Source organism: Brugia malayi (genome assembly GCF_000002995.4).
Source record: "Brugia malayi strain FR3 genome assembly, contig: Bm_v4_ChrX_scaffold_001, whole genome shotgun sequence".
Classification (NCBI taxonomy): Eukaryota; Metazoa; Nematoda; class Chromadorea; order Rhabditida; family Onchocercidae; genus Brugia; species Brugia malayi.
The window spans coordinates 19,100,892-19,115,367 of record NW_025062479.1 but is presented as its reverse complement, the minus strand read 5'-3'; the positions used below and the strand labels follow the sequence as shown (position 1 = coordinate 19,115,367).

The following is a 14,476-nucleotide window of genomic DNA, read 5'->3' as shown; positions in this document are numbered from 1 at the left end:
ACATTCAAATGTCAGAATATTATGACTAAGAATACATAAAAAGAAATTTTATGTAAGAAAAAGGTCAGCGGTCGTGAAAAATCATTTGTATCGTCAACTTAAATTTAAAGATGTATTCCAAAGATTAGAAAGTATGATAAATGCCAACAATCAATAAATAAAAATCATACTACCTTGAATGCGCAACTATTTATTCAGTGAGTGATTCTTTTAAGCTTCATCCTTTTACTGCGTTTTAGGAGGATGTCGTCTAAATATCGTAGAATACACCAAATCATCTCTTTTCCCAGTAGGATTACCTAATTTAATGGCAAATATCAGAATACCGCACAGACCATTGTCATCTACCAAGTCAAAGCACTGAACAAAAGCAAGATGTATCACCAAGTTAAGGCAAAGTGGAGTCGCTGCCCGAAGTAGCAGCATCGGTCGCTTGCGCCATTCGGATTCGAGGTGACGGCGCACCAATACGCGATCGCACAGCAGTTTGTGATAAGGCTTTTTCTACTTCCTCACCTTCCTGCAACATATAAAAAAATATCTATCACCCATTAAACGAACACAAACTTAAGCATTTAAAAAATGTACACTAGCAGCCTGCTTCTTGATTTCCATTATCATCTCATCAACTTCCTCCAGTTTTAACACGATTTCGGTCGGTTGTCTTCGCAACATCTGGAAATAAAGCATGTCTTCATATACAGTAATCACTTATCAAATGCAATTCCTGCTCTCTTAGTGACATAAATCGAATATTCAAACTTTAAGAAGAACTATATATATATATTTATTTAAAAAGAAGCATAAACATAAATGAAATTCGAGAGATAACAGGAAGTGGCAGAGTTAATGGAAGAATGTATCAACATAGGAGAAGCACGAAAAGCTCCACACAAAGTAAAGAGTGATAAATGAGCCAAGAATGCTGTGGAGATGATATTGAGGGTTGAAAATGACACAGCACTAATGCGATCTAGCTCTATCACTGTCGCATCTCTGTGACAGTCATAGCAAAAGTCATCCTGGCTACAACCAACAACCCATAACTTCCAGCTACCCACACACTTCAGCTCAGAAACGTAATAAAGCCCGAACGGGTCGCGACTCCATTAGCCAGTGTAATGGTCTGCTTCCTTCGGGCAGCTGATTCTTGTGGGATGGGTTGGTGTGGATTGGAAGGAGCGTTCTTTTAGCTCCGTTATGTTCACTTGACATTCTATTCTATGAGGACAAATACTGGAAGGGTGAACTAGTGATTATTTACAGAATGACTGAGTTGTTCCGGTCAGCATTTAATTATTTGTCGCAGACGGCATCAGTAAACGTTATCGGTAAATTGGATCATCCCCTTGTGGGTACGAACGTTGAGATTGGCGGATTAAGGCTGAAAATTCGTTCTTTAATTGCTGAAGGTTCGTTACTTTACGTTGGATTTCAAACTTTGCTTATGGCAAGAGGCCGAATTCGGACTTTGGAGTGGTGGTAACATCTAAGGTTTCAGAAGACGAGCAGGCCAGAGAGACTGCGATTCGTAGGGTAAAAGTATTGCAAACCAGCGATAATCTTTCGAGCGGCGGAGATGTGTCCATGATTGGACCTTTTTATGAGAAACTGAATGTTTAACCTTGCCATATAGATCATATTGTCAATAACCGTTCGGCGTTGGTTATTAAAACAAAATTTTTCATATTTATTATTTTTTTTTTTTTGGCTTATTTATGCATTTAAATCTCATATTTATTTTAGGTGGTTATGCATTAGTATTTTCGGCCCAAGATGCACGAGGTAATTGGTTCGCTTTGAAGCGACAACTAGCTGCAGATGGTGAAGCTGTCAAAGCCATCTTAAAGGAAATCGGTTTTTTGCGAGAGGTAATGTTTTTATGACTCGGTCCCACAAATTACACCAGTTCAAGTTAATTACCTTTGGAACTAAACCGAGTCTGATTATTTCGCTCTATTATACATTATATCTTAGGGACTTTTTTCATTTAAACAGAAAGGTAAGGTTATTGGTGTCACAGATAAGCGTCAAGTAGGCACTATATAGGAAGTGTTGTAAATTTATGGAGCTCTCACATTCAATCAGTTGATGTATACTGCTGTCAATCTCTACTTTCACCTCGCTGAAATAGTAATTTCAGCTAACTAGTCTTCAATCAGTTTTGCATTTTGTGCAGGCGGCTCAACTAAGTCCACAGGAGAGCGGTCATGGTCGAGCTGAATTTCTTCTTTTGACTGAACTTTGTCCAGGTAATCTTTATTCACTTATTATTTCCTAGTTTTTTATTTTCCAAAATTGTGAAGCTCAATGTTTTATGTTGCATTTTTTCTACGGACAATCTGCATCTCCACAACTCTTCAGCCCTATGATCATAAGTATTTGCTCTCTAAATGATTCCAATTTTCCTGATATTAATCTAAGTCAAATGCAATGCCTTGTTCAAATGAAATAACTAACTCCATTTCAGGAAGCGTGATCGAGCTCATCCAAAAAGGTCCATTGTCAATTGGGCAGGTGCTGAAGATTTTTTATGCTGCTTGCAGTGCTATTAAACAAATGCATGCAAGAAAACCATCCATAACACATAGAGATATGAAGGTTTTTTTGCAGACATTTCTCTTATAGTGCATTTCAAGAATCGTTTTACATTTTGTTTTGATGTAGTTTTCAATAGATAAATAGTAAATAAATGGTAGTAGATAGTAGTTTTTAATAAATGAATAGTAATAAGGAAATAACAGGATTATATTTATCATTTTCAGAGTTTTGCTGTTAGGAATGGGATGGTTTGTTGTTTTTATTCACAAAAAAATATTGTTTGTATTTGCAAGAACGGTGTTTGTTCAGGATATTGTATGTTATAAGAAATATTAACTGTTCAGTTCAGATTGAAAATTTGCTTATTGATGCATATGGTTATGTGAAACTATGTGACTTCGGAAGTGCAACAACAGAAGTTGTAACACCAGATGAAACATGGTCTGCTTTACAACGAGCAAAGCTCGAAGAGGAGGTTGTATTTTCAAGTTTTTATTGAATTATTTATATGGTTTTTTGTAATGTGGTTTTATAAGTTTTTGTGGTTATATAATACTTATATGCTTTTTTCTAAAAAATAGCTAAAAAACTATTCCATATTGCTTTTAATTCGAGAGAGCTTTTAAATTTTCTTCAAATTTCGGAACATTTAGTTAGCTCGGCACACGACTCCAATGTACAGAGCACCAGAATCATTGGATATGTATTCGAATTTCCCAGTAGGTCCAGCTCAGGATGTTTGGGTAAGTGAACTTATTGTCTGTTATTTAATTGTAAGAGTTTTGATTCGTCAGTGAAGGCAGTCGTTGATTTGATTAACTGTCCAACATTTAAAAAGGAGATTTCTAAACAAGTGTCATGTGTGATTTTATAGAGTGTTCGGAAAAGGTGAGACTCATTCCTGGCAGTTGAATTTTATTTTATTTTAGGTCTCTAATCAATTGTATTTTAGGCTCTTGGATGTGTACTATATTATCTTTGCTACAGAAAACATCCATTTGAAGACAGTGCGAAACTTCGTATTATTAATGCAAAATATTCACTCCCTGATATAGAAACTGAATATGCCTTGTTGAATCCATTTATTCGTTGGTTTTATTTTTCATTAACTTTGAAACTTCGTGTTTTTAATGAAGGCATATGCATTTCTGGGTGTATAAGACAGAAATATATGAACTTCGAAATTTTCAATGCATCTATCTCAAATTACTTGCAATTATATTTAACCTAGTTTAGGCCTGAACACTCCGAAGTTGTTTTTCATTTTAAGATATTTTACTGGACTTAATACTTTGCTTGAAAAGCAAATTCAAACTTTCAACTCTTGCTTAAATTCAGGGAACTTAACTAACTTCCAGGTCATCATACGCTTTTGCAGCTAGACTTTCCGTTTCATATTGAATATTTTTGAATTGCACCACATATCGTTTCAAGATCGATTAAATGCTCATTTATATTACCTCACCTGTTTATTCTCTTGATTTTTTACCCCTGTTTTTAGAAGCAACACTGCGAGTAGATCCAAGAGAACGCCCAAATATGGAGGATTTATGTGAACGAGTTGAAGCGCTTGCCACAGCATTAAGTATAGATCTTTCGAAACCTGTTGAAAACCTGGAACTGCTTCAATTATCAACATGCTGTTCTTCAGGTATCAACTTTTTCGTCTTAGTAACAAATTACTTTCGTCCTCAAAAAACCAACCAGTAAACGTTAAATAAGAAAGAGGTAGCCAACTGACATCATCAGAATCTGTCCTTTATAAATGTTGTTGCTTTTAAAATCTCATACAAATTCATTAATAGTGTATTAGAAAATATATCGTAAAGTAATTTTGCATTTATTAAAATAAATTTAAGATTTGTGGGCGAATTAAAAGGGACCATTTAATATTTAAGCCTGTTGGACAAATCCATTCAAGTTATTAAACTGTTTGATGCTATAGTAAAATAATTTGTGGTGAAGAGTTTATACATTAAAGTTTATCTTTATACATAAATTTATTATGTTTCAATCTGTGACTTAATTTTTGCCTAACTTTCCAAAGTTCTTTCCCATTAATTTTCTCTTCACATTCTTCAGTTCATTTTTTAGGGTTTTTGACGATTTTTTTAGGATTCCATAAAAAATATAAACATTTTATTATTTATGTACTCGCAAGCTCTAGTTAATATATAAAATTTTATTAGTAAGACGAATCAAATTCTTATTTCTGAAATTGCGACTTGAATCACTTGTTTTCCAGGTCAGTCACAAATCGAACCATCTGTAAATGAACGTGGAAAATCATCGAAACCAAATATATCAAAGCGGTCACCTTCAACGCTGCGAAAAAATGATTACGTATGTTCTGTAAATATGCATAAGACTATAGAAATTTAAATTGGCATCACTTCTTTATTGTTCATTTCTGTAAAAATTGCTTTCTAGTATTTTAATTAGCTCAGTTACTTTTATTAATTGTTATTGTCAAATCATGTGAGGATTAATTGCTGAATTATTAGGAGCAGACAGCGCAGCAAGCTTCCGCTGTTCTTGGTGCCATTAAGGGACAGAGCATCTCTTGGTTCAAGAATATCAAAGACAAAACGGCCGCTGTTGCGCAAACAGTACAAGTATGTTTATCCGTCTTTTGTGCTTGTTTGAGGAATTTAACTAAAAGATCCTCAGAAATTACTTTGCGAGGAAGCTTCATTTTTATTTCGTTTTATTTAGTTTGGTTTGGAGCATAAATGGAGCCTCTTTTGAGCTTTTATTTTTGGAAGATGAAACCAAAACGTTTTCACGAATTTTAATAAAAGTTTATTTCCTTAATTTGAAAATTTCAGTCGACTTATGGTAATCGAGGACCAGATATAACCTTTGTTACATCTCGTTTAGTAATAGCGCCACTTGCTGACTGTATACCTGAAGCACTAATTGCACAGGCTGAAGAGACAATGCGGGCTCATATTATGGATCAAGCTCGAGGACAGTTCACAATTTATAATTTATCAAATCGGTGGGTTTTCTTTTTTGAAAGGATTGATTGGATAGAGAAAGATGGATCTGCATAATGATGAGATAAACTGTACTGCAGTTTTCATAATGACAGCATGTCTGCAGTCTAGAATTTTTGTGATCTTGACTTGAGCTTGTAACTGTTCTTGATGTTTATAAAACCTTTGGTGATCATTTTGCAGTTTATAGATCTACAAACTTAAGATTTCGGTGATGCTGTCATTATATAATATTTTTGATTACCTATGAATGAAAATTGTATTTTTCTCTATATAATTGGTATATTCTTAAATAATATTTTGCGGTTTGGAATTTAGGCATTTGCGGTGTGATTATGGTCATCTGGTAGAAACGCCTTTACCGGCTGTTGGAAGTGGTTTAACACCCACTGTGAACTTTTTGTTGAATCTCTGCAGGAATATGGTTTTATTTTTGAAGCAAAAGGAAACAAATTTTATTTTGGTTACTGGTCCTGAAGGTAAATATTTCTGATGAGTTCTAAATCGTTTTATTTTGCAACTTGTAGCATCTTACCTTTCGATATTTAGTATTTCTAAATGATCAGTGTATGAACAAAACAAGTTCGCGTGTATGCTTCTCACTTATAGTAATTGAAAATATTTTTTTTAGTTCAGTGTTTATTGGTAGCAGCGACTCTGTTATTATATGCTCGACTTGTTCCAAGGCCACTGTCAGCACTGGAGTTAATTTGTACCAAAAGACAACCACCAAATCTTCCGCCATCTTACCATCGTCAGCTTGATATAGTAAAAACAGTTGTTTCTATGAACTCATCTGATTTATTTGCAGTAAGTTTCTTTGAATTCTTGTATGCTTTTTATTCGAAATGAAGTTTAAATATTGCTTCAAAAACTTAATTTTTTCATTCCATTCTGTAGGGTTCTGAAATTCGCATGTTAGTTCGTCAGCGACTTTTTTCAATACCATTCTCCATGTTTCAGAAAATTCGGTGTTACAGACCAATAAAATAAATCTCGAAATATATTAGAAGCATTGCTTAATAATTTCTGTTTTTTTTTTTTTATTTTTCATTTTTTTGTCGAAAAATATTTATAGATAGTTCACAATAGGCGGGTAGTACTTCAGTCACTACTGATCTCACCTGTGCCACTGTTTAATCGAGTTCGAAGCGGTTGTCGACCATTTGCTGATGTCTATGCTGGTGGTACGAAAGTGTGGTCCACCTGCAAAAGCTATGAAGAATTAAAGTAATGGTTAAATGATTAAAGGAATTTCTGTTTGTCAGTGACACTGTGTTCGTTAAGCTCCGATTTTTTTTTTTTTTTTTTTTTTTTCTTTCCTCAGTTTTCCTCCATGTATACCATTTTTTCTAGACATTAATATCTGATGCTGGAGAAAAGAAAGTGTAAGAGTGTGAGAACTGTTGAATCATGTTTGTTCCTCATGAACTCACTTCGATATGACTCACTAGCGTCTTTATATGGACCATCTGTGATTGAAGTAAATAGTTCAACCTATAATTTTACCACTACATAGAATTAAAATGGTTGACACTGTGAGTACTAGGAGTTAGATGCCCATTGTGTAGTTCCATTAATCAAGTGAAATAGAATATGTCAAAATGATCTTGACAATGTGCGCTTTCCATCTTTATTCTCTGTTTTGGAAAATTTGTAGGACCCAGAACTGGGGAATTGATTGCTTTCCGCTTTTACTTTTTTTACTAACTTTTTTCTTTATTTTTTGTTATACATGAAAATTTTAAATGTTTGAATTTTACATCCCAATTTAATGATATATCAGCTATGTCATTCTCCTAAATACAGAATGCTAATCCCAACAATTACCAATGACTGAAAAGATAAATCAAGAGGTAAAAGGGTTTTCTATTTCCCTTTCCGGTTCACTTGGTTCCTAATTTGAATTTATTTTTCTAGGTCTTTCGAAGTTCCTGAATCGTTTTTAGTAGATCTTCCATTAGGAGATATTCCAGTTGGTGATGATGTGCAGGTGAGTTATCTTAGAGTATTTGTTAAGATTGGAATAATTTCTAACAGCTTCATTTTAGTTCTTTATGTGAGTGAGAAAGTGTAAATTAGTTTTTAAGAAAACAGATTTCAAGAACATGGAAAATTTTTTGACAAAATTTTAATTTATCTACGGATTAATCTGCGGAAGAAATCCTGTATTTTCTATTTGTTCTCAAAACCAGCTGTTAATATCAAACAAAAACGAACTTCCAAATTTGTGGTTAATTTTAAATTTTTTTATCAATATTAATTTCTAGGTAATTGTTTATCATGCACGATTGACAAAGATGCAAAATCGAATGCAGCAGCATTTGATGTTTTCATTGAGCTTTCATGCTAATTTTATTGACCCAAATACTCACATGTTGGAATTTAATCTTGGTGATCTTGATCGTCAGTCTGACGATTCGAGATTTGGAGTGTCGTTGAGGTAAGTAAATCTTGCTTCGTTTTGAGAGCTTTTTTTAATTTATCCATCTCTAGCATAATTCTTCTTTGGCTTGTTCATATCTATTATCTTTTGCAAAGCAGAGAAAAGGACGCTAGTTTTAGGTGCACTTTTGATTCACTCTTCTTTCCTTAAAATACCATACTATTTTATGCAGTATCTTGAATATTAAGGAGCAGATTTTGTCGAGAAAATTTTATTGATGTTTGGTACAAATGAATATTTGTGATGAAAGTTTTATTGATTGGTTTTATTAGCTAGTCATTAGAAAATATTGCAGTTGGAGTAGATGGCTAAATTGTTCTTCATTGTTCTCGGAGCCAAGATTTGATAGGAATTTGATTGTTGCTATCGCTTAGTGGGGATTGATAGGGTATAGATTGTAGCGCTGAGTTGAACCGAATCCAAAGACGCTGTTATAATAGTGATCCTTGTCGATGATCCTAACTCTTTATAGTAGTGGGCTTGGTTTACAAAAAGAATGATGTAAATATGGATGAAAATTTTTACATTTTTAAGAAGAAAAATGACAGATATATGAAGATAGAGCTGGTTAGAACAGTCACTAAATATAAGCTTTGTTATCAGATCTACTATTGATTTACGGTATTTTAACCGTTGAATATATGCTTGTTTATAGGAAATAATGAGGCGATTTGCATAAATGATTCATTATAATGAACATCAAAACATTTATTTTATATTCATTTTATGAATTATTTGACTTAGAAATATTTTAAATGAAACAGTTTTCACAGTACAATTTCTATGCTATAAATTTAATTATTACGAGGTATTTCAGCACACAAAATATTTTGATTAGTTAAACATATTATGAAATTATTTTGTTTTTTCCAATAGATTTCTTTTCTCTCTTAACTCAGTTGTATTGCTATGAAACCTGAATTTATTGATTTAATATAGGTAAATAATAAATAGAACCCATGAGGAAAGGCGCTTGCACCTATTCTAATTGCCTGTGGAAGAGTTTATAAACCGAAAGACTGAAAGTTCCTGAAATACTGCAGAGATCGAGTCATCACGTTTTCAGTTTTACAACTCATCTTATTTAGCAAATACAAGAAGGAAAACTATGCATGCAGTGAGTGTAAGATAGCATAAAGTGAAGAAACTGAACTTTTTCTGAACAGCATTTTTTTTATGGATACTATCTTTGGTATAGTTACTTATATGCAATTTGTGTGGAGAGTCGGTTTTATTAATTTATGGTTTTATTTTTTCTGTAGTGTATCTGAATAAATATTGATAGGATTTAAGATTCTGATTTGATTACAACTCTTTCGAAAAATACAATTCTATAATTCTTTCTTGCAAGAACTATTTACTGACATATGTGAATGAAAGGCTCAGAGGAAGTAAAGGAGATGTGAATAATTTTTCTGGGAAAATTACATTTTACTATTACTGTCTTCATGACTAGAACTATTTTGTTCAGCGAAATTTTGTAAATAAAGCTGGAAATTTTTTCTTCTTACGACAATAGGAAACGGGACTTTGAAGTTGAGAGAAATTACTCAGAAGGAACAATAAATTTTTGCAATTTAAGGGTTGGTTTGCAGTTGAAAATTGATGAACTTGACAGAGGATTTAATGTGCGAGATCCACCAGCAATTCTTAGTTATGAACCAAAACCGATCTCAAAAATGCTGCTGGTATCCGGACCTGACGAATTTGGTGTGTTTTCATCTATTTTAAATTTTATATCTCCGGTTTATTTATTTATCTAACTATTTTTCCGCAGATCTTATTTCTTGTACTTCTTGTTTTCAGATGCAATTGTACGGCATCTTGGTCTTTGCAATCATAAGTTAAATCAACAAAATCTTCCGAAAAAACCACTTCCTCCACAGAAATACGTCGTGGAACAACATAAATCAACAAAGGAAGAAGCAGTGGAATTGACCAGCCAAACTACTCGATCTTATCCTCAGGACTCATTCTTTTCCACTTTAGAATGGTTGGATAGCACTGACAACCCACAACATGCTTCTCAGAATATCATGGAAACTGTTCTAAATAACTCACAACAGTGTGATATCAGACAGTCATCGGAACACTCTACTCATTTAAATCCATCGGTATGTGTTTGCTTGTATAATTTACAAAACCAAAGCACATCGTGATATGTTTTCCGTTTTTATCGTGATATGTTTTCCGTTTTTTCCAAAATAAATTTTCCAAAACCAAATCTTACGGTATGTATTCATTCTAGTTTGTCATTACAAACCTCTCACTATCACATCATCTTAGCTTTTTCATTGGCTAGATTCTCTTTTTGATGTGTAATTACATGTTAGCAAAGTAAATACAATAGTAAGCATACGGGAATCAATCTTATTTGAAATTTGTTTTTTTTTTTTTTTACTCATCCACTGAGTCCTGGCTTATTACCATATTACTGAAGAAAACTACGAATATACGATGGTTAATAAAGTATGTCATGTTTGCCTAAGAAATCATTTATTCTAAGTTGCTTCAAGTGTCTTAAGTTAGTGTAACTTCACTATAAAATCTGTGTTTCCAATCTGCTTGAAAATTGGAGGCCCTGAAAAAACCATTGTATATACAGCAATTAATTGGCACATAAAGAAATCAAAATCTGCCTGCCTTTTTTCTGAAAAAAAAAAGTGAAGAATTGTTTAATTTTTGTTTTTTGCCTTTTTTGCAGCATTTTTTTTTCTTTTTTTTTTGTGTTGTTGTAGGCAGCTGCTGAATCCGATTTCATCCAGATGAATAAATGGTGTAATGACATTATATCTAGCTTAGGTTAGAAATGAATATGTTGGCATATTCTCTACTTCTGGTGAGCTGCGAGTTGTAAATATTTTCTGTTTGCTTTCACTGATTTCATTTATTTTTCACTCAACATTTCACCGAAAATATGGAACTGTGATTTTACTCAATAACATTTAAAGTTCTGAGCTGGAGGAGATCATTGCTGATTTTAGGTTATGAAGATAAAGATTAGAAAATGGAGAAGAATGCTTGTAACTTTTTTTAAAAGGGAAGATTGAGAGTTTGTTGTTTTTCGGATATCAGTAGCACTGGTGTTAGTTTTAAACTTCCAACTTTTCTAACAAAGCTTTAAAAAAATGTTAACCATGAAAAGAATGCTGAACATGAACTGGAACTAAGGAAGCTGGAGAATCAGCGAAAGAAGCGTAGTTGCTTTCCTAAAGCTGTTATGTTTTTCTAAGAAAAAGTGCCTTGGAAATCCAATTGCTATTTTTCCGAGCTTTTATTAAGATTGTTGCTTGGATGTGAATTTATTATTAATTGGAATATGCGACATATGTGCATCTGAACTCATATATGTTATATATAATTTTGTATGCAATGTTTAATAGATGTAGTTTAAGGGCTGTTTTCGCATTAATTGTCACTCAGTATTTCCAATCGCAATTCCTAACAGCTGCTTAGAAACTTCTGATTCTTTAACAAGAAATTTTTATTTATTTTAGTTAATACAACGAGCAGAAGATGCCGATGTCCCGGGACGTATGTGTGGTCTGCATATTAATACTGCTGAAGAGGAAATTGGTGATGATCAATATAAATTCGGTTGTGAAGGACAACCGGAATCTGTTGAGAAATCAAAGATTTTAACTGCTGAAAAAGATGCCGATTTGCTTGGATTAGAGATTGGTATTTTTCTAAAATTTTTGGTTATTCCTGACAATCGATAAATTTGTTTTGGTTTTGAGTAAAATCAGCCAACTAATAGTTATGGCTTCAATATTAGAGATGGAAATTGATCCATTTTCTGGATTTCTTTTATGCCTGAAAGGTAATATCCACCACTGAAAAGCTTGTTATCAAATTGGATTTAAATCTGTTTTTACTTGAAACGTCTCCAGAATATGAGTTAAACAGTAGTTCAAATAAAGTCGACTTATTTCGTATCCTCAGAAAGTATTCAAAAGATAGTATTCAGTAATTTTCATATGTTTGCAGTTAATGAGCATTTTTCTGTATTGGTCACATATCTCATTTCGTTAATGTTATACAAATTAAATACTGTTATTGACAGTTTTTAGATTCTCATGTTTCGTGTTCGTCTAATCGTGCGCAATTAGTGAATGATGTTAATGGTGATACTTTACTGTTAACAAATATTTCCGGACATGATGCAGCAAATATATCTTTAAACATACCTGACAATGCTTCATCTAACTCTAACGTTCACTTCGGAGGTTCACATATTTTTGTTATTTTTTGAACATTATTTTTTTTCTTGTTTATTTTTTATTCCAAGTTATATAGTTTTTCAAAACTTCTTATTTTTAGTTTCAAAAATACTTTTGTTACGTTGCTAATGAAGGTCAATGTTTTTCGTTTCACTTTTTTAGCAAAATTTTGTTTTCAAAAAAAAAAAAAACCGGCTTATTTTAGACAACGATTTCTATAAGCACGGAATGCAACGTAATAATGCTTGTGCACCAATTTTTTCCACTGTAGATGTTATGGCTTCGACATCGGAAATGAACACTGATCCATTTTCTGAATTTTTAGTATGCACAAAGAATACAATTCCGTCACTGAAAAGTTTGTTATTAAATTAGCTGTGAATCTCTTTTTACTTGAACATTTTGATAATATGAGCTAAGCAATAGTATAGATAGAATCAGTTTATTTCGTATTACTTATCTCAAATCTTATTCGAACTGCGTGGTAAAATTTCAAAAGTTTTGACTTTTTAGATAGCTCAGTAGAAGCAAGTAAATCTGCGATGAGTAATCAGCAACAACCCAGTTACAGTCGAGCATATTTTGACACACTCAATTCCGTTGGAGGTAATACCTAAACTTATTTGTCATTCAGATTCCTTTTTAATTCTCTTTTTGGCTGGTCATATTTTTTAATATTTCTTATGCATGCATGCAGCACTTGAAGAAAAAAGTTTGAATTTCTAAAACAAAGAATTTGAGTAAATTCAAAAAATTCATGGCTCATTAAAATGTCCAAATTCAACCACTAAATTTTCAAGGTTAGTGGAGAATGCGTTCCTCAATCTTAATATTAACAATCTGGTAATATTTTTCAGGTGGCAAGCCAAAAAATTTTGAGAACGCGTTTGATGATCTTCTCACTTCTCAGGGTTTTCAAACGTCTTCAAAAACTATAAAATCTTTAGATGAAATGAAGCGACAAGAAGAAATTAGGGAGCTGGATCCTATTGAAGTTAAGGTATGCTTTAATAAAGAAATGTTGCTCAACTAATTCTTTTGATAATTAAGTATTTCTACATGTTTTGAAGTTTTTCTTTCAGGTGAAAGAATGGACGAACGGAAAAGAAAGAAACATCAGAGCATTGCTGGGGTCTATGAACAATATCTTATGGCCGAACGCTGAGAATTGGGTTCAACCAAGTATTGGCGATTTGCTAACTGCTCAACAAGTAAATTGGTTCCCAAAAAAAGAATGAAGGATAGGGATTTGTATAGGATGTAAAGAAAAATACATGCGTTCTAGATTTGTTAAATAATTGCAAAAAACTTTTGATGAGGCAAAAAATCTTTGAATTACAATTTCCGGATTTGATTACAATATTTCGGAAATAGTTTATGTAGTTAGTCAACGAGTTTTGTATAAATTTAAAGAAGCTCCAGGCATGAGTTAAGCAAAAGCAAAGTTAAACAAAGTTTAATCAGTGTCATTAGAAAATGATGAAAAAGTTTTAAGATCAGCTTTGTTTTTACTTATTTTTTCTTTATAGATAAAAAAGTATTACCATAAAGCGTGTTTGGTAATACATCCGGACAAGCAGGTTGGCACTGAGAACGAGACGTTAGCGCGTGCCATATTTACGGAATTGAATGATGCATGGACAGCTTACGAAAATGCTGGCTCACAATCCATTTGATTTCATATTTAGGACTGGTTATAAGAATTTAATATTTCTCACTCGTTTGGTTGACGTATCTCTTTTTTGAGCTAGTCCTTGTAGTTTTTCAGTTTGTCCATTTTCGCTTTTAGCATGCAGAATTTTGTTACCAAATTTGAACATTCTAACAAACTATGGAATGTGAGTGAGTATAAGGTATAGAATGTGATAGTTCACTAAGAACATCCCACTTTATCGAGACGGAGCTATGTGAGCTATCTTTGTGTTTTGTTGGATTCAGTTCTAGTATCATGCTTCTAGTGTACTTCCTTCATATGAATTAAGGTAGGCTAATGTGTTGTGCAGTTGACTTCGCGGAATTTTTGAAAAATATATTTCTTATTGAAATTCACCGTGAGATGTTAAACCTATGAGTGTGTGGCATTTTACTTTAATATACGATAAGTGGAATGTTTTTCTGTAACAACGGCTCTCTATTACAGTCATGGTTTTAAGCTTTCGTCTTTCACTTGCAGTTATATTCTATCCAGAAATTTTGCAGTGTCCATTTTTTTTTTTCAAATCTTAAGTGAAAATATGTTCAGTTGTGGAGTGTAATTAACTGGTCAT

General features: G+C 32.9%; 2 protein-coding genes across 2 annotated transcripts; one reads left to right on the top strand and one right to left on the bottom strand.

Moving 5' to 3' along the window:
* Positions 1-388: 388 nt before the first annotated feature.
* On the bottom strand, positions 389-675 carry Bm9905 (Uncharacterized protein; the record flags this gene model as incomplete). The annotated part of the gene is made up of 2 exons (XM_001898211.1): positions 389-520; positions 589-675. 2 exons carry the CDS (start codon positions 673-675, stop codon positions 389-391), a joined length of 219 nt encoding a protein of 72 aa, XP_001898246.1.
* Positions 676-1,267: 592 nt separating this feature from the next.
* Positions 1,268-13,885, top strand: Bma-gakh-1 (Uncharacterized protein; the record flags this gene model as incomplete). Its single annotated transcript, XM_001898210.1, has 25 exons — positions 1,268-1,412; positions 1,747-1,871; positions 2,144-2,252; positions 2,471-2,601; positions 2,891-3,016; positions 3,195-3,284; positions 3,494-3,629; positions 4,043-4,192; positions 4,787-4,884; positions 5,046-5,156; positions 5,370-5,542; positions 5,859-6,019; positions 6,172-6,350; positions 6,619-6,770; positions 7,461-7,533; positions 7,811-7,983; positions 9,569-9,696; positions 9,793-10,100; positions 11,484-11,667; positions 12,060-12,215; positions 12,415-12,567; positions 12,723-12,815; positions 13,067-13,209; positions 13,292-13,420; positions 13,739-13,885. 25 exons carry the CDS (start codon positions 1,268-1,270, stop codon positions 13,883-13,885), a joined length of 3,573 nt encoding a protein of 1,190 aa, XP_001898245.1.
* Between the last annotated feature and the right edge of the window lie 591 nt (positions 13,886-14,476).